At 41.3% G+C, this 22,412-nt stretch overlaps 1 protein-coding gene across 1 annotated transcript in view; it reads right to left on the reverse strand.

Annotated features, from left to right (window-relative positions):
• The window catches only part of cfap57 (cilia and flagella associated protein 57), a 92,108-nt gene extending 71,324 nt beyond the window's left edge, over window positions 1–20,784 (reverse strand). Inside the window, exons 1-4 of the mRNA XM_063065027.1 lie at window positions 20,628–20,784; window positions 17,651–17,964; window positions 8,297–8,538; window positions 7,139–7,289 (exon numbers count right to left, since the gene is read on the reverse strand). Coding sequence (XP_062921097.1) covers window positions 7,139–7,289; window positions 8,297–8,538; window positions 17,651–17,964; window positions 20,628–20,784 — 864 coding nt within the window. The remainder of the gene's footprint in view (window positions 1–7,138; window positions 7,290–8,296; window positions 8,539–17,650; window positions 17,965–20,627) is intronic.
• Between the last annotated feature and the right edge of the window lie 1,628 nt (window positions 20,785–22,412).

Raw genomic sequence — 22,412 nt, forward strand, 5'->3', positions numbered from 1 at the left:
ATCGAGATCTGTGAGTGTAACTGGTCTGACCCTTTTGGTTTGCCCTGGTTTTATGGTAAAACCAAGTTTGTCATGATCTTTACTGGCTTGACGCAGAGCGTAATCAAGGACGATTATAAAGATGTAGGGTGCCAGAGTGTCTCCTTGCAGCACACCAGCTAGGAGCTCGAACACTGCTGTTTCTCTGTCTGGTGATACAACTTTCGCCATGGTTTTGGTATAGCTGGACTCTATTGCTCTCAGTAGATGGTCTGACACTCCGTAAGCTTTCAGGATCTTCAGCATTTTACCTTCCTGAACAACTAGCCAGAAATTTACAAACACTGTGTATTGGAAAACATTCTACATTTAACTGGTTAAATTTTAGCAATATTTCACTGCATACTTCAGTCCTTAGACCTCAGATGCCAAGATATGCATAATTAAGGATGCTTGTTCTATGACTAGTGATACAAGATTGCTACTCAACTTCTGGCATCTTTCAGTAATACCAGCCTAGAAATTGGATTGGCCAGATAAGGCATGATTTTGGTCCTGTTTGGACATGTTTACATACATTTCCTTTTAAATGTCCATTGGTTGGGAAACTGGTCAAGCATTTTTGAGTAGGATTTTTCAATGTGATTAATGTTGCGGATCATATTATTGATGAAGGGTCTGACGAAGGGTCTCAGCCCGAAACGTCGACTGTACCTCTTCCTAGAGATGCTGCCTGGCCTGCTGCATTCACCAGCAACTTTGATGTGTGTTGCAACTTTGATCTGCTCCAGTTTGAGAGAAATCTGCAGTGACTACTTGTTATTGACAAAGTTCAAAGTCAATTTATTATCAAAGTGTGCATGTACCATATATACCTTGAGATTCATTGTCTTGCAGCCACTTAAAGAAAAGAAAAATAAATACAATATAATTTATGAAAAATTATACATAAGACTGACAACCTATGAGAAAAAAATGCAAACTGAGCAAATAAAAATAATGACACTGAGAACAAGAGTTGTAAATAATCCTTGAAAGTGAATCTGTAACTTATAAATGAGTTCAGAGTAGTGGTGAATAAAGTTATTCACACCTGTTCAGGAACTTGATAGTTGCAGGGTAATAGCTGCCTGAACCCAGCAGTGTCATGATGAAGAGAAAATTGTCAACTTGTAGAATCCTGTTGCCACTGGAGGCAATGAGATGCTCATTAGTATCCTTCCTGTGTCCACTTACAGCTAAAATCTGTTCACAGAACATCAATAAGAAGAGCTCATCCATTGCAGCCTTTTGCATTACAAGAACATCAAGTTGCTTGCAAATGGAACTTTGCATTCCCTTATAGTACAAAACTGTGCACATATGACAAATATCTACATTCCTCAAGTAGTCTTCCTTTGTACCTCCATACAGCTGTGCATTTTACCAAATGGATAGGGTTGATGCTGAGCCTATGTAAGGAAGTGGTAATCAATTCCAGAGAAAAGGCTCCTGGAAGAACATAGAGACGAATTCCACATGTTTCTTGTCATCTGCTGTAATTGCTCTGGAAGGTTCAATTTGCATTCAGGGTTCACATGATTGTTGCCATGAAAACATCCCAGTTATGGCTCTCATCCAAGAGCACTGGGGCGATATGGGTGCATGAAGCCACACACCCAATGGTGGAGACCCCTGCCGCAATTGCACACAACCCCATATTGATGCTGCCTGAGACTATACTGTTGGGTGACAGGCATAATGACACCTGTGCTCAACATCTCTTTCTTCAGTCCTTGAGCTAATGATTTCTTTCCACTTGCTTCCCTTCCAAATTCCCTCTTACCCCAGCATCCCAAGAAGATCCTCCTACTCTGTTTCCTCATCCTCCTCAGAAAGGAGGAGAGTAGGAGACATCTGCTGATAACTGCAGGGACAAAGCAAGTATAATTGCTGACATGAGAAAATCTGCGGATGCTGGAAATCCAAAGCAACACACACAAAATGCTGGAGGAAGTTGGCAGCCAGGCAGCATTGATGGAAAAGAATAAAAGTTGATGTTTTGGACCGAGACCCTTTATCAGCACTGGAAAGGAAGGGGAGAAATCAGAATAAGAAGGTGGGGGAGGGGAGGAGGAGTACAAGGTGCAGGTGACAAGTGAAACCAGGAGAGGGGGAGGGATGAAGTAAATAACTGGGGCGTTGATTGGTGAAAGAAGCAAAGGGCAGGAGAGGGGGGCAGCTGATAAGAGAGGACAGAAGTCCATGGAAGAAAGGGAAGGAGGAGGAAAACCAGAGGGACATGATTGGCAGTTAAGAAGATGATGTGTGAAAGATGGGGGGGGCAGTAAAATCAATGTTCACGCCAATCAATGTGTCCAAAATGGAACAGATGTGGATGAGGGCAGCACTGACGGTGGAGGAAAGGAAGCCCCTTTCTTTGAAGGAGGACATTTTAGTTGTTCTGGAATGAAAAGCCTCATCCTGAGAGCAGATGTGGTGGAGACATTGGAACTGAGAAAGGGGAATGGCATTTTTACAAGTGACAGTGTGGGGAGAAATATAGTCCATATGCCTGTAAGAGTCACTGTGTTTATAAAAGATATCAGAAGATAAATTGTCTCTGGAGATGGAGACAACAGAAATCAAGAAAGGGGACAGATATGTCAGAAATGGATCACGTAAGTTGAAGGCAAAATTGATGAAATTGACAAGCTCAGCGTTGGTGCAGGAAGCAGCAATGTAGTGTAGGAAGAGTTGTGTAGCGATGTTAGTGTAGGCTTGGAACATAGATGACGAAAAGGCAGGCATAGCTGGGAACCATGTGAGTGCCCATGGCTACATCTTGGGTTTGAAGGAAGTGGGAGGAACCGAAGGAGAAATTGTTGAGGGTGAAGTCTAGTTGCACTTGATGGAGGAAAGTGGTGGTGGAGGGGAACTGGTTGGATCTATCGTCCAGAAAGAGTCTAAGTCTAAGGCCTCCGTCGGTCAGAGTTGACCATGACTATTGAATCCTAGCTGTATAGATGTGCAAGCCTGGACAGAACAATATGGAGAGCAAGCAGTTGCCCATGTAGCAAACTCCTCCTCTCCATGTATCTGATAAACCCAAAGGAATGGCAGAGACCGATACAGTTTGGTACCAGAAGTGATGCAGGAGTTGCCAGTCAGCATTGAACTCAACGTAGGACTGCCTTAGGGACTCCAGCTCCGGATTTTTCTCTTGGGGTTTACTCCCGAAGCCTTCCCCATGACTGGGTATAGCTGCAAGGCAGCAGAGGTTAGAAATCAGAGTTTTCCTTCTCCGAGTTGAGCTGCCAACCTCAGCTGATGAGCCCCATCTGCCCGAAGCGACTGGTTTTAAGGTACCAGGGCCTTTGTCCCTTCCTATATCAATAGAAATGGTTCCACTGAGCTTAGTAGCTAAGCCACATGTGAAGGCCAGGAGCTGGAATTGGTTGTCAGAGGCTACTTGAGGCACATGCCTTTGGGAGCGCTTAATAAGTAGTGAGAGCTTGCCCCCCATTACTTCACCCAGGTATAACAATCCAAAAAGAAGAGGAGAGCATTAAGGCCATCCTGATGGGAAATAAAGTGTATAGGAACTAGATATCCATAGTGAAAATGAGATGATTGGATCCAAGGAACTTAGTGATTGAAAAGATCAAGAGCACGTGAAATGTCATGAATGTAAATAGGAAGGGACTGAAACAAAGGGAATAAAGCAGAGTTGAGGTATGCAGACATGAGTTCAGTGGGGCAGGAGCAGGCAGAAACAATGGGTCTACCTGGAGAGTCAGGTCTGTGAATCTTGGATAGGAGGTAGAAATGGGAGGTACAGGGTAATTGTTGTTTTGAGCTGGAGTAGAAAGAGTTTTATGTCGGTGCAGCAAGACAAATGGCAATGAGGGTATGCGCAGCTGATAAAATGCAAGGGGGCATACTGAATATTTGTTAGTGAGTATACCAGATACATTCCTTATTTTAATGACTATACAGATCTCACAGCCCTTAAGTCTTAAGATAGCAATTTCCATGAGTGAGAAGAGGTGGAATTGACTGGAAAATCGCAAATGTAACTCCACTCTTCAAGAAGGAAAAGAGGAAGAAGAAAAGAAATTGTAGGCCAGTTAGTTTGACCTCAGTGGTTGGGAAGATATTGCAGTCAATTGTTAAGGATGTGACTTTGGGGTACTTGGAGGTACATGTTAAATAAGTCGTAGTCAGCTTTGTTTCCTCAAGGGAAAATCTTGCCTGACAAATCTGTTGAAATTCTTCGAAGAAATAACAAGCAGGATAGACAAAGGAGAATCAGTCGATGTTGTGTACTAGGATTTTCAGAACCTTTGACAAGGTGCCACATGTGAGCCTGCTTAACAAGCTACAAGCCCATGGTATTCCAGGAAAGATTCTAATATGGATAAAACAGTGGCCAATTGGCAGTAGGCAAAGCATGGGTATAAAAGGAACCATTTTTGGTTGGCTGAAGGTGACTGGTGGTGTTCCACAGGAGTCTGTGTTGGGACTGATTTTATATTATATGTCAATGACTTGGGTATTAGAATTGATGGCTTTGTTGCAAAGTTTGCAGACAATAATTAGATAGGTGGAGGGGCAGATAGTTTTGAGGAAATAGGGAGGCTACAGAAGGACAGACAGATTAGGAGAATGGACAAAGAAGTGGCAGATGGAATACAGTATTGGGAAGTGTCCGGTCACACACTTTGATAGAAGAAATGTAAAGGTTGACTATATTCTAAATGGACAGAAAATACAAAAATCTGAGGTGCAAAGGGATTTGGGAGTCCTTCTGCAGGATTCCTTAAAGGTTCATTTGGAGGTTGAATCTGTGGTGAGGAAGGCAAATGCAATGTTAGCATTCTTTTCAACAGGACAAGAATATAAAAGGCAGAATATAGTATTAATGGTAAGACTCTTGGCAGTGTGGAGGATCAGAGGGATCTTGGGGCCCGAGTCCATAGGACGCTCAAAGCAGCTGCGCAGGTTGACTCTGTGGTTAAGAAGGCATACAGTGTATTGGCCTTCATTAATCATTGAATTGAATTTAGGAGCCGAGAGGTAATGTTGCAGCTATATAGGACCCTGGTCAGACCCCACTTGGAGTACTGTGCTCAGGTCTGGTCGCCTCACTACAGGAAGGATGTGGAGGCTGTAGAAAAGGTGCAGAGGAGATTTACAAGGATGTTCCCTGGATTGGGGAGCATGCCTTATGAAAACAGGTTGTGTGAACTCATCCTTTTCTCCTTGGGAGCGACGGAGGATGAGAGGTGACCTGATAGAGGTGTATAAGATGATGAGAGGCATTGATCGTGTGGATAGTCAGAGGCTTTTTCCCAGGGCTGAAATGGTTGCCACAAGAGGACACAGGTTTAAGGTGCTGGGGAGTAGGTACAGAGGAGATGTCAGGGGTAAGTTTTTTTACGCAGACAGTGGTGAGTGCGTGGAATGGGCTGCCGGCAACGGTGGTAGAGGTGGATACGATAGGGTCTTTTAAGAGACTTTTGGATAGGTACATGGAACTTAGAAAAATAGAGGGCTATGGGTAAGCCTAGTAATTTATGTTTGGCACAAGTTTGTGGGCCAAAGGGCCTGGATTGTGCTGTAGGGTTTCTATGTTTCTATAAAAGGAAGGATGTAATGTTGAGACTTTAGAAAGCACTGGTGAGGCCTCACTTGGAGTGTTATGTGCAATTTTGGACCCCTTATCTTATAAAGGACGTATTAAAATTGGAGAGGGTTCAAAGGAGATTTACAAAAATGATTCCAGGATTAAATGGCTTGTCATATGAAGAGTGTTTGATGGCTTTGGGCCTGAATTCACTGGAATTTAGAAGAATGACGGGTGACCTAATTGAAACCTATTGAATGGTGAAAGGCCTTTATAGAGTGGATGTGGAGAGGATATTTCCTATGCTGGGATTGTCTACGACCAGAGAACGCAGCCTCAAAAGAGAGGGGCATTCTTTTAGAACGGAGATTAGGAGGAATTTCTTTAGCCAGAGAGTGGTGAATCGGTGGAATTCATTGACAAAGGCAGCTGTGGAAGCCAAGTCTTTACATATATTTAAGGCAGATGTTGATAGATTTTTGATTGTTCAGTGCATGAGGGATACAGAGGGAAAGCAGGAGATTGGGGCTGTGAGGAAACATGGGTTAGCCATGGTGAAATGGCGGAGCAGACTCAATGGGCCAAATGGCCAAATTCTGTTCCTATATGGACTTAAATGTTCCTTAAAACTATTACCAATCTTTTATTCCTCCAGCATTTTGCGTGTGTTATACAGCTTTTATTGTGATCTTTTCGGAAGGTCAACTTTATTTGCACAATTTATCTTCTTTTTCACATTGATTGTTTGTCAGTCTTTGTTCATGTGTAATTTCTCAATAAACTCTATTTCATTATTTTCTTGTAAGTGCCTGCAAGAAAATGAATCTCAAGGCTGTATTTGGTGACGTAAATATACTTTAATAATGTATTATATAAGATGAGGTATAGTTAGAATATATATGGTGAGGTGAGATGGAAGATGGTACAGGAAGGAGAGTTGTGCATGTGTAGATGGAGTTATTTAGCATGTGACTATCAGTAAAATGTTTGTGTAAGGAGTAGTATTGAAATACAAATGTAGATGAGAAGATCACCCTGACAAATCTAATGAGTCTTGAGATTTCTTCCGGCATTGTTCCATTGTGAGTGGATTCTAAGTCCTGGAGGTGACTCTTCTGTCAGATCTTTTCCTGTCAGGCTTCTTGTTGGATGGTTGTGGTAGGTAGCTTGTTTCCCTGCTCCAGAGAACTTCACTCCTGGCCTCTATCACTGTCATGAGTAGCATCCACTGCATAAACCTGAAAGCCCTACCTGCACCATGAAAATCATATTATCCTCCCTATTGCCATAATGTAAGTTGATGATATCTGCATATGAAAAGGAATGTGCCTTGAACATCCAACACCTCTGCAGGATTCTGGTGCAAGAATGATGAAAACATATCTCATATTTCCTTTTTCAAGTTACATGGTGACTTTCAAACTTAGACCCTACTAGTATAAACATCTCCAATTACTTCAAAATATATAAAATACTGGAGTTATTCGCTGCCTTACTCATTTGTAGCATGCATTACTTATCTGTTACTGTCACATTTAGTGTGAAACTTACTTTAAAGACTCTGGTTTTCTTGAAGGTATCCCTCTCCTCTCCTTTTTCAAACACATACACCACAGCAGGTGCAGGAGAGCATAAGAAGCCTTTGGAATATACTGTCATTGCTGTAACCTTGGGTATAGGGGGTGGAAGGGAGGTCAATTGGCTGTAGGACATAAAGAACACAGATGCCATTGTTTATTCCACAATAAGAGTTCCAAAACAATACTTCAACCAGAGAATCTCATTTTCTACAATGTTTAGAGAATCTAAACATTATAGAAAAACTGAACTACTAAAAATGTGTGGCTTGACAAAAATTGTTTAAAACACTTGATGCAAGAGAATAATCCACAATGTACTACATGTTAATCTCAAGAGCTCAGCAAGTCTTCAGTTAGCTTAATTGCAAACTCATTTGTCACATGAATGCTCAAGTATGCTAGAAGCGATATATTTCTGTTTTTCAAACCTAGTAAATTTATTTAAGATGCTAACATTCCTAATAATGTTTCCTAAAAAAGTAGCATTCCTTTCACTAAGCATCTCAAGAATTCAAAAAGGAAGGTCATAAGACACAGGAACTGAATTAGGCCTTCGGCCAATCGAATTTGATCAGCCATTTGATCATAGCTGATTTATTTTCCCTCTCAGCTCCAAATCTCCTGCTTTCTCCCTGTAACCTTTGACACCCTTATTAATCAAAATCCAATCAACCTCCTATTTATAGATACCAAATGGCTTGGCCTTCACAACTGTGTGCGGCAATGAATTCCACAGACTCGCCACCTTGTGGCTAAAAAAAAAAAATCCCTCCTCATTTCAGTTCTAAAGGGATGTACGTCCTTGTATTCTGAGGCTGTGGCCTCTGGTCCTAGACTCTCCCACTAATGGAAACATCCTTCAAACATCTACTCTATCTTGGTATTTCAGAATTTGATGGGATTCAATGAGATCCCTCCTCATGCTTCTAAACTCCAGTGAGTGCAGACTCAGAACAATCAAACACTCCTTATACATTAACCCTTTCATTCACAGGATCTTTCTTGTAAACCTCTTCTGGACCCTCCCCAGGATTTTCCAAGAGTTTCTAAATATTTAAGTAATCAATAATATAAAACATTATTGAGAAAATAAAGAGAACATGTAAGAGGGTTATCATTCCAGTTGTACCTGTCCTCCAGTGTGATTTTGCATTCCCAGCGTAGCTCTGTCAACTCGAAAAGATAAAGTTTTCCCTTATCAGTGCCAACAATGATGTGGTCATCAGGCATCCAGGCATGTGTGAGGAAGTTCTGTAACTCTAACTTTTGGAAATTTGTCTGTTTGAGATTTCCATCAGCAAATCGCAACAGCTTTAAAACACCGTCCCCAACCACACAGATCTGTGCATTATCTTGAGGGTTAAAGCTGACCTAAACTCCAAAAAGAAAAAGTACTAGTTAGTGTACGGTATAGTACTGGAAAGACAGTTCCTTATAAGATACAGTTCAGTAGGCTCTGTGACACTTAAGGTTGATACAGAAGGAGAACTCTGCAATAGATCCAATTATAGGATCACAACTTGTACCTTTTCAATTCTAATAGAAAGACAATCTTTGAAGATCAAACATGAAGAATATGTGCTAATAAAGGAGTCAGAATTGGAATCAGTAGAAAATAGTGTATTAAGATAATCCACAAATTAAAGTGTTGCACCAACAGATCTTCAATAGATCTGAGTCAGTCATGTAAAGTAACCAAGGACTGGGCTACAGCTGTAACCACAGGTCAGCTGACACACTACTGTGTGGAGTTCTCCAGCGCATTTTCAAACTGAGTCTCAGACTGAAAAAGGTCCCGACAGTGTGGAAAACATCATGTGTGGACCCAGTGCCCAAGAAGGGCTGACTGAAACTCCTGAATGTCTACCGTCCAGTGTTCCTGACTTCACACATCTTAAAGGCCCTAGAGAGGCTGGTCCTGGCTCACCTCCGACCCCTGATCAAATCAGCCCTTAATCCCCTGTAGTTTGCCTACCAGGAGTACATTGGAATCAATGATGTTATCATCTACCTGCTGAACAGAGCATACTCCCATTTGGTTAAGAGGGGCAGCACTGAATGTTATTTTGATTTTTCCAGTGCCTTCAATACCAGACAGCCCTCGATGCTGGGGGAAACGCGCCATTTAATGCAGGTGGACACTTTCATTGTGTCCTGGATAATGGACTACCTGCCTGGCAGACCGCAGTTTGTGTGGCTTCAGAGCTGTGTGTCAGACATGGCTATTAGCAGCACTGAGGCCCCACAGGGGACTGTGGTGGTTCTCTTCCTGTTTACTCTGTGTCATCATCATCATCGTCAGGTGCCGTGCCCAGTTTGAGCTTTGACTGCCATGGCCCACACACTCCTGTTTCAGGTCAAGTGGATCAATTCATTGGTACTCATTTCCAGTTCTCTGGCTCCTGTCTCCATCATCATTTGTCCTTGTCTTCCAATTGCTTTCTTTCCTTCAATCTTTCCCATAATTACCATGAATTCTAACTCCTTGTTCTATTAGAATGTTCATGACATCCTCATTAGATATTCGTTTCATCCATGATATTCTTTGCATCCTCCTCAAAAACCACATCTCTGCTGCTACAATTCATTTCCTCATGTTACTAGATATTGTCCAACATTCTGAGCCATATAACATAACTGGATAAACGTAACATTTCAGTGCTCTGAGGCGGGTTGTCATGCCTAGTGTAGTATTGGTCAATATACTCTTCATTCTTGTAAAGGTGTCTTTTGCCATCCCTACTCTTCTTTTGATGTCCATGTCGCACCTGCCATCTGATGTCACCCAGCTTCCTAAGTAGCAAAAATTCTGTACTTGTTTTATGTCTTCCCCGTTTATTCTCAGCCTGCAGATAGGATTCTCCTTGTCTTTGAATATCACCATACATTCTGTCTTTTTGCAATTGATAGATAGACCCATTTTTGCACTTTCTTCAACAATTATATCAATTAAGTTTTGTAGTTCTCCCTCTGTACTTGCAATTAACACTGTGTCATCTGCATATCTGAAATTATTGATGTTTTCACCGCCAACTTTGATTCCCAAGAAGTCTTTTCTTTTTGTAATATTGTTTCACTGTACACATTAAATAAATCAGGGGAGAAAACACATCCTTGTCTAATGCCTTTCTTGATTTTTGTAAACTGACTCACTTCTCCATCTATTCTTACAGCAGCAGTTTGTTCCCAGTACAGATTTCTGATTAGGCGGAGGTCTTTCAAATCTAGTTCTAGAGTTTTCTGTAATTTTTCAAATAACTTATTGTGTTTCACTTTATTAAATGCTTTTGTGTAGTTGATAAAACAAACAAACAAATCTCTTTGCACTTGAATAGCTCTTTCTGATAGTATCCTTAACATCAATATTGCATTTCTTCGACCTCTGTCGTTCACAAAACCACATTGTTCTTTACCTATTTCAGCTTGTATTTCAGATTTTAGCTCTTGTCATCAAAATTCTTAGAAGTATCTTGGTGATATGACTCATTAAACTTATGGTCCTATGTAATTCACATTCTATTGCTCCAGCTTTCTTAGGAAGAGTGATAAATACTGATTTTTTTCATCTCTTCTGGTATTATTCCAGTCTCATAAATGTCATTGATTAAATCAGTAAGTTTTCCAATTCCATAATCTTCAAGGGTGATAATTTGTTCTATTACTAATTCATCAGGACATGTTGCCTTTCCTTTCTTCATCTTATTTGTTGCATTACGAACTTCAGATTTTAAAATACTTGGACCTTAAATATTTTTCTTAATTTCTGGTTTTTCACCTCAATCGTCTTCAAACAATTCCTGAATATACTCAGTCCATCTGTTCATAATCTCATCTTTTTCCATAATAATGGTACCGTCCTTTGATTTCAAACATCCACCTGAAGAACAGAGGAGCTTTTTACTGGTGATATTCTTGATTTGTTGATGTAACCTTCTTTGATCAGTAACAGGGATTCTTTCTATTTGCTCACATTCCTGGTTTAACCACTCTTCTTTGGCTTTTTGACATAAGCTTTTAACTTTTTAATCTAAGGAGATATATTCTATAGGATTTGCTTTCTTCCGTCTCCTTTCTTCTATTAGATTTTTGATTTCATCTGCCATCCATTTATTCTTTGTGCTTTTTCCTTTTTTTAGGAATCACTGACTTTGCTGATTCTACCAAGGCATCCTTTAGAGTTAAATTTCATTTCTACATGATTGCTATCATCTTCAACAGATTCTGTTTCTAGACTTTGAAATCTATTCCTTACTTCAATTGTAAATTTTTGTCTTAAGTTTTCTTCTTTAATTAATTGCAAGTAGTCAGGGATTGGTCAGGTTTTTGCTCCTTTAGTTTTTTAAGTTTTACTTTTACATGACATATACTGGGTTATGGTCACTATTACAGTCTGCACCTGGATATGTTTTGCATTGAGTCACTGAGTTTCTAAATCTTTGGTTTATAGCAATAAGGTCAATTTGATTTCTAGTGTTATCACCTGGACTTTTCCAGGTCCACAAGCGTCTTGGATGGTTTTTAAAGTAGGTATTCATAATGACCTGATTATTTATCTTGCACCATTCTACCCATTTCTCACCTCTTTCATTTCTTTCCCCTAGTCCAAATTTTCCTATGATATTCCCATCAGCACCTTGTCCTACTTTAGCATTTAGATCTCCCATGACAATAACAATATCTTGAGATCTGCATCTATTCTTTGCTTGTTCAGGCTCTTCATAGAATTTATCTATATCTTCATTTGTTCCATCTGTTGTTGGTGCATATACCTGTATAACTGCTAAATCAAATGGTTGTCCTCTGAATCTAACAAGGAGCATTCTTTCTGATATTGCCCAATGTCCTAAAACACTTTTTCCCATGTTTTCATCCTTAAGAATTCCTACTCCATTAGTATGGGACGTTCCACAAGAATAAACTAGTGTTTTATTTCTAATCTAACGTGTTCCAGCACCTATCCAACGAACTTTGCTAATTCCCATGATGTTAATCTTTAGTCTTTCCATTTCATTTATCAATCTTCCTGCTTGATATAGGGTTCTTACATTCCAAGTGGCAATAATTTTTTTTTGTGTTATTTGAATTTTATGAGCAGTAGTTTGATGACGGTCAGGGATCCCCTGCTGGCCAGAATCAACCCTATCGAGTGAAGCATCGTCAGAATTGTCTTGAAGATCTTCTTGACGCTATTGTTGTGTGATATATTTTGTGAGTTTGACCATGTTTTTCTTAGCAAATAGATTTTAATATCTAGCAATGGTGGTTTGCTATTGCCTACCGTTGGGCGAACTGAAGAAATCGCCATTTCTCCTCCCAAATGTTCATCCGCCTGTACTATAGCCATTGACATTTGAGTTCCTAGCTCATCCGCCTTCTCCGTCATGTTCAGTTACTGAACCTGCCAGATCTGCCGTTGGCCTTCACTCGTATCCTGAGCAGGAACCCTTGCAGGTGCTACGACTCCAGGTCAGAGCGGCCCTGGGAGCAATGAATGACTAAGGGGTAACTCCACTTTCCCCAAAGCTCTGAAAGTCCCCAGTCAGAGCCTCATCACCAGTTGCAGTTTAGAATCATACCCAGGACAATTACTCTGTATACCTCAGACTTTAGATACAACACTGACTCATGCCATCTTCAGAAAGTCTCTGATGACTCAACAATAATTGGGTGTATAAAGGGAGGACAAGATGATGAATGCAGGGCCCTGGTGGAGGAGTTTGTTGAATGGTGAAAACTGAATCATCTGCAGCTCAACATCAGTAAGACAAAGGAGATGTTGATGGACTTAGGAAGGCCAAGCCTACACTGCTCCCTCTTACTATTGATGGTGAGGATGTAGATGTGATGAGGACCTATAAGTACCTGGGGGGGGGGGGGATGCAGCTGAACAACAGACTTGAGTGGAGAACAAAAAACAAAGGCTGTGTATAAGAAGGGCCAGAGTCACTTCTACTTCTTGAGGAGACTGAGGTCCTTTGGAATATGCAAGCCTCTTCCTTCAGTCTGCTGTTGCCAGTTCAATCTCCTATGCAGTGGTGTGCTGGGGAAATTGCATGAACATGGGTGATGTCAACAGGCTCAATAAACTGATTAGAAAGGCTGGCTCTGTTATGAGTGTCAAATTGGACAAACTGGAGGTTGTGGTATAACAAAGAGCCCTCTGGAAAATCCTGGCAATTCTGGATAATGGATACTCCGCATGCCACGTTGGCTGAACAGAGAAGCACTTCTAGTAATAGACGAAGACAACTGTGCTGCTCCAAAGAGCACTATATAGGTCATTCTTACCCTCAGCCATTAGGCTGTATAACAAGTCAAGCTGTAACCAAGGAAGTGATGACCCCTTCTTGTTAGACTGTTTGAGGTAACTTTTTTTTTATTCTTCTTACTTCTCTTCTAATATCTGTATATCTGTGCACCTGTAATGCTACTGTGACACTGCAATTTCCTTCGGGATCAACCATGTTGAGACAATGGAAGATCAACAAGTAGGTGAAGAAGTGGCTTGGAGTACCGAGCAGCCTCACCAATGTTGCAATCCACAGTAGCCAGACAAAGCTTACCGTCCCAGTGCAATCCCTTGTTGAGAAGGTCAAGGTGGCCAAGGTAAGATCATTCTTGATGCTTCGAGACTCAAAAGACCCTGTCATCAAGAACTCCCAGCTGGATGTGAGATCAGGCAGGAAGTGGTCAGCCCGTGTAGCAGTTGATGAGGCAGAGTCTAGATTGAAGCACAAGGAGACGGTTGGGGCTATCCAGCTAGGCTGCTAGGGACTTGGATGGACAACCCACAAGTGGTGGTCATCTTCTACAGGTAAGGAGCGCCGTGAGCTTGTAACACAAGAAATACGAGAGGTAGAAGAGGAGAAGAAGTTAACTAAAACAGCTGGCCTGGCCAAACAAGGGGCTTGGACCCGGTGGGAAAGTATTGAACAACGACACCTATCTTGGAATGTTCTGTGGCAGATGGAATCGCTCTGCATTTCTTTTCTATGCAGAGCAGCGTACGATCTGCTCCCAACACCTGCCAACCTCAGCACCTGGTATGAAGATAAGACAGACAGGTGTGCTGCTTGTGGCGAGAAGGGAACACTTCAACATATCTTGAGTGCATGCAGAGTCAATCTTTCCAGCGGCATGTACACTTGGAGACATAACAACATTCTCAAAGTTGTAACAGAAGCGGTTGAGCAGAGAGTACTGCAGCACAACTTATCTCATGCCCCATGCTGCACAGAACATCGCATATCACTTGTGAAAGAAGGCTCCAAGTCAAGGGTCTACAGCACAGGCTCACGATCAAGCATGTTTTCTTCAGCCAATGGTTGGTGTGTCAATGCTGACCTGGACGGGAAAGGCAATTTTCCAGAGCAAATAGCTTTCACAGCGTTGCGTCCAGATATAATCGTATGGTCTAACACCAGTAGAAGAGTGGTTATTGGTGAACTCACAGTCCCCTGGGAAGACAACATCGATGAGGCCCATGAGCGCAAGTTAACCAAGTAGGCAGAATTAAGATCAGAGTGCAGAGACAGAGGGTGGAAGGTCTCATGCTATCCATTTGAAGTAGGCTGCCGTGGGTTTATTGCATTCACTCTCCAGAATGGCCGCGTGACCTTGGCTTCACTAGAAGAGAGATCAAGTCAACCAGCAGGGCTGTAGCTGAGGCAGTAGAGAAAGGATCAGCATGGGTATGGACCAAGTATGCCCAGAGGGGCAGATAGTCAGACAGTGTATACATCTTTTGCAAACCCTTCAGTAGTTTCATAGACACCTGAAGAGCAGACTATCTGTTGGATGGAAGTGACCAACAACTCTGATAGAGGCAGATGCCAAGTTTTTAAGCTCACCAGTGGGAGGTGGTGCTTTAGCACTGCTGGCCCATCACCTCGAAGGAGTCTTGCCGATCAACTGATGATCCCACTGGTGATAGCACAGGACAGTTAACATCTTAGTCCACGTGTATTCTGTAACTCTATCTATCTATGCTGATAATGCAGTGAAATACCACTGTAAGACAACTGTGCTGCTCTAAAGAGTGTTATATGAGGTTATTCTTACCCTTGGCCAATTAGGCTCTATAATTAGTCAACCTATAGCTGGGGATGTGATGACCCCTCTCCTGTTAAGACTGTTATTAACCTCTGTTTATCACACTTCTGTTTAAGCTCTGTTTAGTTCTGTTTACTACAGCCTGCTATTGCAGACACCCTGTGCAATACTACCATCACTTCCTATCTGGATGGTGTGAATGTGCACCTGTTACTGTATAATATTACGGTATTTCTTGCACTACCACCTTATCGGTGTGAACTTGGTAATCTTGTAAATCTTGCAATCGTTGACTTGTAAATTTTGTACATCTTATTTTAAAGTAACATTTGTTTTTTCTGTCTTCTCTTCGAATATTTGTATGTCTGTGCACTTGTAATGCTACTGTGGCACTGTAATTCCCTTTGGGATCAATAAAGTATCTATCTATCAAATTATGTTCACCCAGGAACACATTTTGTTGTGTTCTGTGTTGTTCTGCAGAGCATTGTGAGCATGCTATGGTGTTGCTGGAACGTGTACCCCGTGTGTGTTGGTTGCTAATACAAATACAGCATTTCATTGTATGTTTAAATGTACATGTTATAAATAAATCTGAATCTGAAGAGGCACCAAGGTTTAGTTAGAAGAGTGACCTGTGCAAATATTCTCAGGACACAGGCTATATGGCCCCTTCCAGTTAGATAGTAGTGCACATACACACAGCCGCCTCTGGGGGGCCAACTGAAGGTGCTTTTTTCCATGTTACCTGTGTTTTTATACATAGTAAGACTATTATTGACTCCAATAACTACCTGTACAGCATGTTCACCACATCAGTGAGCTGGTTATTGTTCAGAGTAGCCAGCCAGCAGTTTGGAGAAGAATTGGGTCATTGGGCCGGCAAGGTGGAGATAGGCTGTTGGGCTGGGGAGGTCGACATGAGCCATTGGGCCACAGGAGACTGAGTTTGGAAGAGCTGACCTGAATGGAGACTGTGCTGCTACATGCTAGTCAGAGGCACTGGAGTTGGTGCGAAGGCAGCATGCCAGACATCCCACCTCTCCCGGAAGTTCCGGGAGTCTCCCGCATGTTAATAGCGGCTCCCTGATGCCCGAAAATTATATACAATATCTCGGAAATCAGTTTTTTTGAGAGCGAGCGCGCGTGAGAGAGAGAGAGAGAGAGAGAGAGAGTAAAGTGTACCCCTGCCTAACAGGGGTGAAAAATAATGACAGTGTTGCTCACTGCACTGTTTGCTACAGTGACTTTTCTATTGTCCATGGTGGGTTAAGACTGTAAGACATGTTGAGGTAAGTTTATCAGGTGTCATTCGTTCATTAGCATAGCTAACGTTATTTAAACTAGCTGGTTAGCTGCTAAGGAGCTACTCTATTGCAGACATCCTACCTCTCCCAGAAGTTCCGGGAGTCTCCCGCAAATTGATGGTGCTACCTCCCTGAAATGAGTTTTTGCAGGGTGGGATGTCTGGCATGCAGAACTGTGAATGAGTGACTGTCTTGGACATTTCTTTTGCGATTGCAAGACCATGTTGGACATTGATTGCTGCAGGCCTGCTTCCCTTGTTTGGTGGTGAGACAGGTGGCAAGGCAGCAGTGTCACCTCAGGTTAAACTAGGACCAGGCCTCAGTCCTCCAGCTTGCATTGTAGCATAGCGTCCGAGCTCGGTTGAGGGTGGCCTATCCTGTTGGTGCTGCCCTCCAGTGGTAGATCAGTGGAATTACAAGCAGGACTGCTGGGAACCATCAATTTTTGGGACTTGTCACTTAGGAATTTGGTCTAAAATTTGTTTTCTTATGTGACTAGGTTCTTTTTTGCCTTTCTAGTTATTTTGAATATTTTTGCACTTTGTCCTTAGAGGAATACTGTTTCATTCAGCTGTATCCATGTATGGTTTGAATGACAATTAAACTTGATTTGATTTGAGTTGCAGAAGGACTCTGCTATTCTAATGTTAGTAAGAAACAATGTTAATGAGAATTCTCTCTCTTTATGCTTGCAGGTCCACAAGATAAACACCTCTGTTCTCAAACCAGCTCATGTCCCTAAACAGAAATCCCAGGTCATTTTTCCCAAGTTTGATTAAAGCACTTGGGCTGCATTAATTCTTCTTACTGTTTATGTTTAACCTTATGCCTTCCATGAGAAATATGCTTGGAAGGTTGAGCATTCTTCAGGATATACAAATATGGACAGTTATAACTTGCTGGGAATCTGACAAAAATCCAGCCATAATCATTTATATCACATATCTGTAATATATTGACAATTCTAATACTTTGCACGTTATTGAACCTTTCCTTCTATTTTACGAAGGAGAGCTTTACAAGTTAGAAACATCTATGTTTAACTTAATTGTCACTTTTCTCAAAAAGATGTTTTTCTCAAAAACATGGCAGCTGAAGCTACTGTTCAGAAGTACTAAAATTACCTGGTAAATTGGGTTTGTATTGATAGTAGTTTTCATGACACCCATGATTTTCTGTTTCTTCCATAACCAGTAAATCAGTGTCCAATCTGGTTGTCCAGACTGTGCAATCAAGTATTTAGAGTCCGGCGAGAAGGCAATACTGATGAACTCTTGGGCTTGGAGATCATTCACACTAAGTGACTTTCTCTTTCTACTTTGATCATGCTGAATATCATAAATGCTCACACTAGCTTTTTCACCTTTTTCAGAAATGGCCAGATATCGCCGATTGGGACTTAAGGCAAGAGCCAATATTCCTTGGCTTTTTTCAGAACCTGTATTCAATGCAAAACAGGTTATTGGTTAGTACATTGTAGAACTGTGATATGATGTGGCCCCATGTCAGAAGTAAAATTTTATATTTTCTTTAATGTAAGAATGAAAATGTGATCTGTTGGTGTTGAACTAAGAGCCAAAAAGCACCAAGGTGTGATGGATGGCAAAATGTAGATTGTTGCATGGTAATCCCACAGAGATCTAGTTTAGGTAATGAAAATAAAAATAAATTCAAGTACTAGGAATCTGAGACAAAAACAAAAAACAAGCTGGAAACACTCAGCAGATCAGGCAACATCTGTGGAAAGAGAAACAGAGTTAAGCATTTAAGCAAAATCACTTTGTCAGATGCTACCTGACCTGCTAAGTGGTTCCAGCACGTTATGTTTTTATTTCAAGCTCAGGTATACAGAGTAAAGCTTCTTCCAATGTAAAAGTGAACCATCTCAGATGCTATGGTTGACTTGCTGATTTCAGAAGCATAGCAACAAGGGAAGTCTTAACTTTAGGAACTTTAACTTTGTGCTTAAGGGAAGTCTTAACTTTAGGAAAAAACAAAAAGGAAGACATTTTCATTAAATAACATCGTTTCACCTCATCCCAGGTCTTAAATACACAAGGGTTGCAAGTGGGAGATCAGGGGAACAAGATAGTGGACAGCAGATAAAAAAATAAACTTATAAATCTCTGTGTAAAATGTGGTACTTCATCACTATTTCTGCCAATGCTAGTAAATGAGTGCTGAATACCAATGTAAAGAAACTCTGATCAAGGAGAATCCATGCAAATACAAGGAAACTCTTATCTACTCTGAAATAACAATGTATATTAATGTCAATCTCAAGATCAATTAACCAGGATTTAATTTAAATCTAAATAAAAATACAGATGCTGGAAAACTAAAACAAAAATGGAAAATGCAGGAAAACCTCAACAGGTCAGACAGCATCGGTGGGAAAGCAACTGACCGCAGTTTGGGTCTGTAATGTAACTCTTTGTTAGAACTCACACCAGTTCTACGCAAGGAGTTCACACCTGAAACCATGTTGTTATGGATGCAATGATTATTTTAAACTGCCTTTGTAGTAGAACTGACTAATACAGCTACAACCTTTAACCTTTAATAATTGCTCCTTTTGCAAGTTCAAACTGTTGTATGTTATTTATGTCACACGTTATTAATAATATACACGGTACCTGGTTACCTTTTCAGAATGGCAGGCGGTGACTAGTGGGGTACCGCAAGGCTCAGTGCTGGGACCCCAGTTGTTTACAATATATATTAATGACTTGGATGAGGGAATTAAATGCAGCATCTCCAAGTTTGCGGATGACACGAAGCTGGGTGGCAGTGTTAGCAGTGAGGAGGATGCTAAGAGGATGCAGGGTGACTTGGATAGGTTGGGTGAGTGGGCAAACTCATGGCAGATGCAATTTAATGTGGATAAATGTGAAGTTATCCACTTTGGTGGCAAAAATAGGAAAACAGATTATTATCTGAATCGTGGCCGATTAGGAAAAAGGGAGGTGCAACGAGACCTGGGTGTCATTATACACCAGTCATTGAAAGTGGGCATGCAGGTACAGCAGGCGGTGAAAAAGGCGAACGGTATGCTGGCATTTATAGCGAGAGGATTCGAGTACAGGAGCAGGGAGGTACTACTGCAGTTGTACAAGGCCTTGGTGAGACCGCACCTGGAGTATTGTGTGCAGTTTTGGTCTCCTAATCTGAGGAAAGACATCTTTGCCATAGAGGGAGTACAAAGAAGGTTCACCAGATTGATTCCTGGGATGGCAGGTCTTTCATATGAAGAAAGACTGGATGAACTGGGCTTGTACTCGCTGGAATTTAGAAGATTGAGGGGGGATCTGATTGAAACGTATAAGATCCTAAAGGGATTGGACAGGCTAGATGCAGGAAGATTGTTCCCGATGTTGGGGAGGTCCAGAATGAGGGGTCACAGTTTGAGGATAGAGGGGAAGCCTTTTAGGACCGAGATTAGGAAAAACTTTTTCACACAGAGAGTGGTGAATCTGTGGAATTCTCTGCCACAGCAAACTGTTGAGGCCAGTTCATTGGCTATGTTTAAGAGGGAGTTAGATATGGCCCTTGTGGCTACAGGGGTCAGGGGGTATGGAGGGAAGGCTGGGTTCTGAGTTGGATGATCAGCCATGATCATAATAAATGGCGGTGCAGGCTCGAAGGGCCGAATGGCCTACTCCTGCACCTATTTTCTATGTTTCTATGTTTCTACTTTGTGGTCCTTAGGCTGGCAATCAATATGGTTGAAACATCAGGTTGAAACAATATGTTGTAATCAAATATACTAGAAAATAGTGTTCATTTTTGCTCAATCATTTGTTTCTCTAGTATTCTGTTCAGTTTAATCCATAGAAATTTCCCCTTGGTGCATGAGAACTACAAATCAGAAGACTATTTTTTCAATAATTCTGGATGTTACACAGGGGTTCAGAATAAATTACAGAACAGAATATTGGAAATCAGCGAAATGATCTTTAACTGGAGACAAATGAGGCATAAATAAATTCTGACATTTTGATTGAACATTGCTTTCCTGTGAGTAGCTGAATATCGAAACATTTGTTTTATATTTTTCAGCTGGTTAAGTTCAAACATTCCCAAGTTAAAAATACTTCTTACCTGTAATGAATTTCTGCCATTTTTGGTCAATGTTGTAACGCACACAGCCGCTCCCAGAAGGGAATATTATACTTTGATCATCAAAATAAAAAACATTATTGACAACAGAGCTTTGAAACCCAAAAATATGATGAGCCTGGACCACTGGAGTTGTCATTGTGGACTACTGTCAATATTATTTTCTTTATCTATACTTTTTAGTATCAATCATTCAAATAAACTGTATATTCATATCCCTAGCACACTTTGTCTTTCTCCTCTCTGTTGTATATTCATTCTACCTCTATTCTTTACACACTGTGTATTTATCACTTATACTTTCTCAATAAACCGTCACTTTATGTTCCCCTTTCTTCGATTTTCTAAATATCATTCAATATTGTGTTGTACACCTTTCTCATATAACCTCTGATATATTTCCTATCTGTCATAGATTTTATAATATTATCTCCTCTTCTTTCAAGCAAGCCTGTCTCATTTTAATGACCTTTATGTCTAAAATTTATTGAGCTTTATCCACTGGAGTTTTCCCCCTTGTCCTCTAACTCACTCTCTATCTAATGCACAGCGAACCACTGCATTCTCTCTACCACACTCCCTCTGCAGGTCTCCAGTAATCTGTTCTTTTGCACTCGCCCTGTCACTTTCCTTCTTTCTTTATCTGCAGTAATCACTTTTTCTCTAAATATCCACGCACCACACCTTTTAATACCCCTTTATCATTATTATTCTTTCTTAATCCCTTTACTTTCTCTATTACTCGCGCTATCACTTTCAATGAAGTTTGCTTGTTTGCTTAATCTCTCTACCTCTATCACTATCTCTAACTGCGTCTCTAACTCAGTTCCTCGCTCTCTCTCTCCCTCTACTATCACACTCTCGCCATCTGTCTCTGTCGATCTGTCTTTTGCTCTCTACGTTACTCCCTTGTTCTCCCTCTATCTTTTCTTTTATCACTCTCGATCCGCTTGCAGTACAGACCCTGGTTTCTTGTCCTGTAAATAATGCTGTTGCCATGGACACGGGCCGGAAGCTCCTCACCGGAAGCGATCGGCCGCGGCTTGCCGGGGCTCTGGGAATTGTAGTTCAAAAATTTAGCACACGAGATTCTGCAGATGCTAAGAATCCTGAGTGACATACACAAATCTTGCTGAGTTCCTCCAGCATTTTGTGTGTGTGTGTGTGTGTGTTGCTGAGGGTTAAAGCAGTGGTGGAATACGTTTTTACTTGAACCAGTCATTGCTATGCTCTAATCGTTCCTGTAAGTTTCATCAGTTTTGCATGCTGCACTTTATAGTATTGACTATAGGTGACGCTTTGCTACCAGCTCCAGAACGGTAAGAAGACTGAACGACCAAATGCAATTGATACAACAAAAAAAACGCTTCGGAAGTAAACTGGATTCCCTGCTGAGATACAAAAGCAAAGAGTAATTTAAATTTCAAATTTATAGTTTCATCTCGCACATCTAGCAAGAGAAGGGCATGCCAGAAGATATCAAAGACACCAGAACTGTACCATTTCAAAAAAGGAGATCACTCCAATTGCGGAGGCGTCAGAGAGATTTCCCTACTGCCTGCAAATAAGAAAAGTAGTCACTCGGATCCTTCTTAGCTGTCGCTACCAGGGGGCCAAAGTACTTCTTCCTGAATGCAACACACATCAAGGTTGCTGGTGAACGCAGCAGGCCAGGCAGCATCTCCAGGAAGAGGTACAGTCGACGTTTCAGGCGTCCTGACGAAGGGTCTCGGCCTGAAACGTCGACTGTACCTCTTCCTAGAGATG

The sequence above is a fragment of the Mobula hypostoma genome, chromosome 12 (genome assembly GCF_963921235.1).
Source record: "Mobula hypostoma chromosome 12, sMobHyp1.1, whole genome shotgun sequence".
In the NCBI taxonomy this organism is placed as follows: domain Eukaryota; kingdom Metazoa; phylum Chordata; class Chondrichthyes; order Myliobatiformes; family Myliobatidae; genus Mobula; species Mobula hypostoma.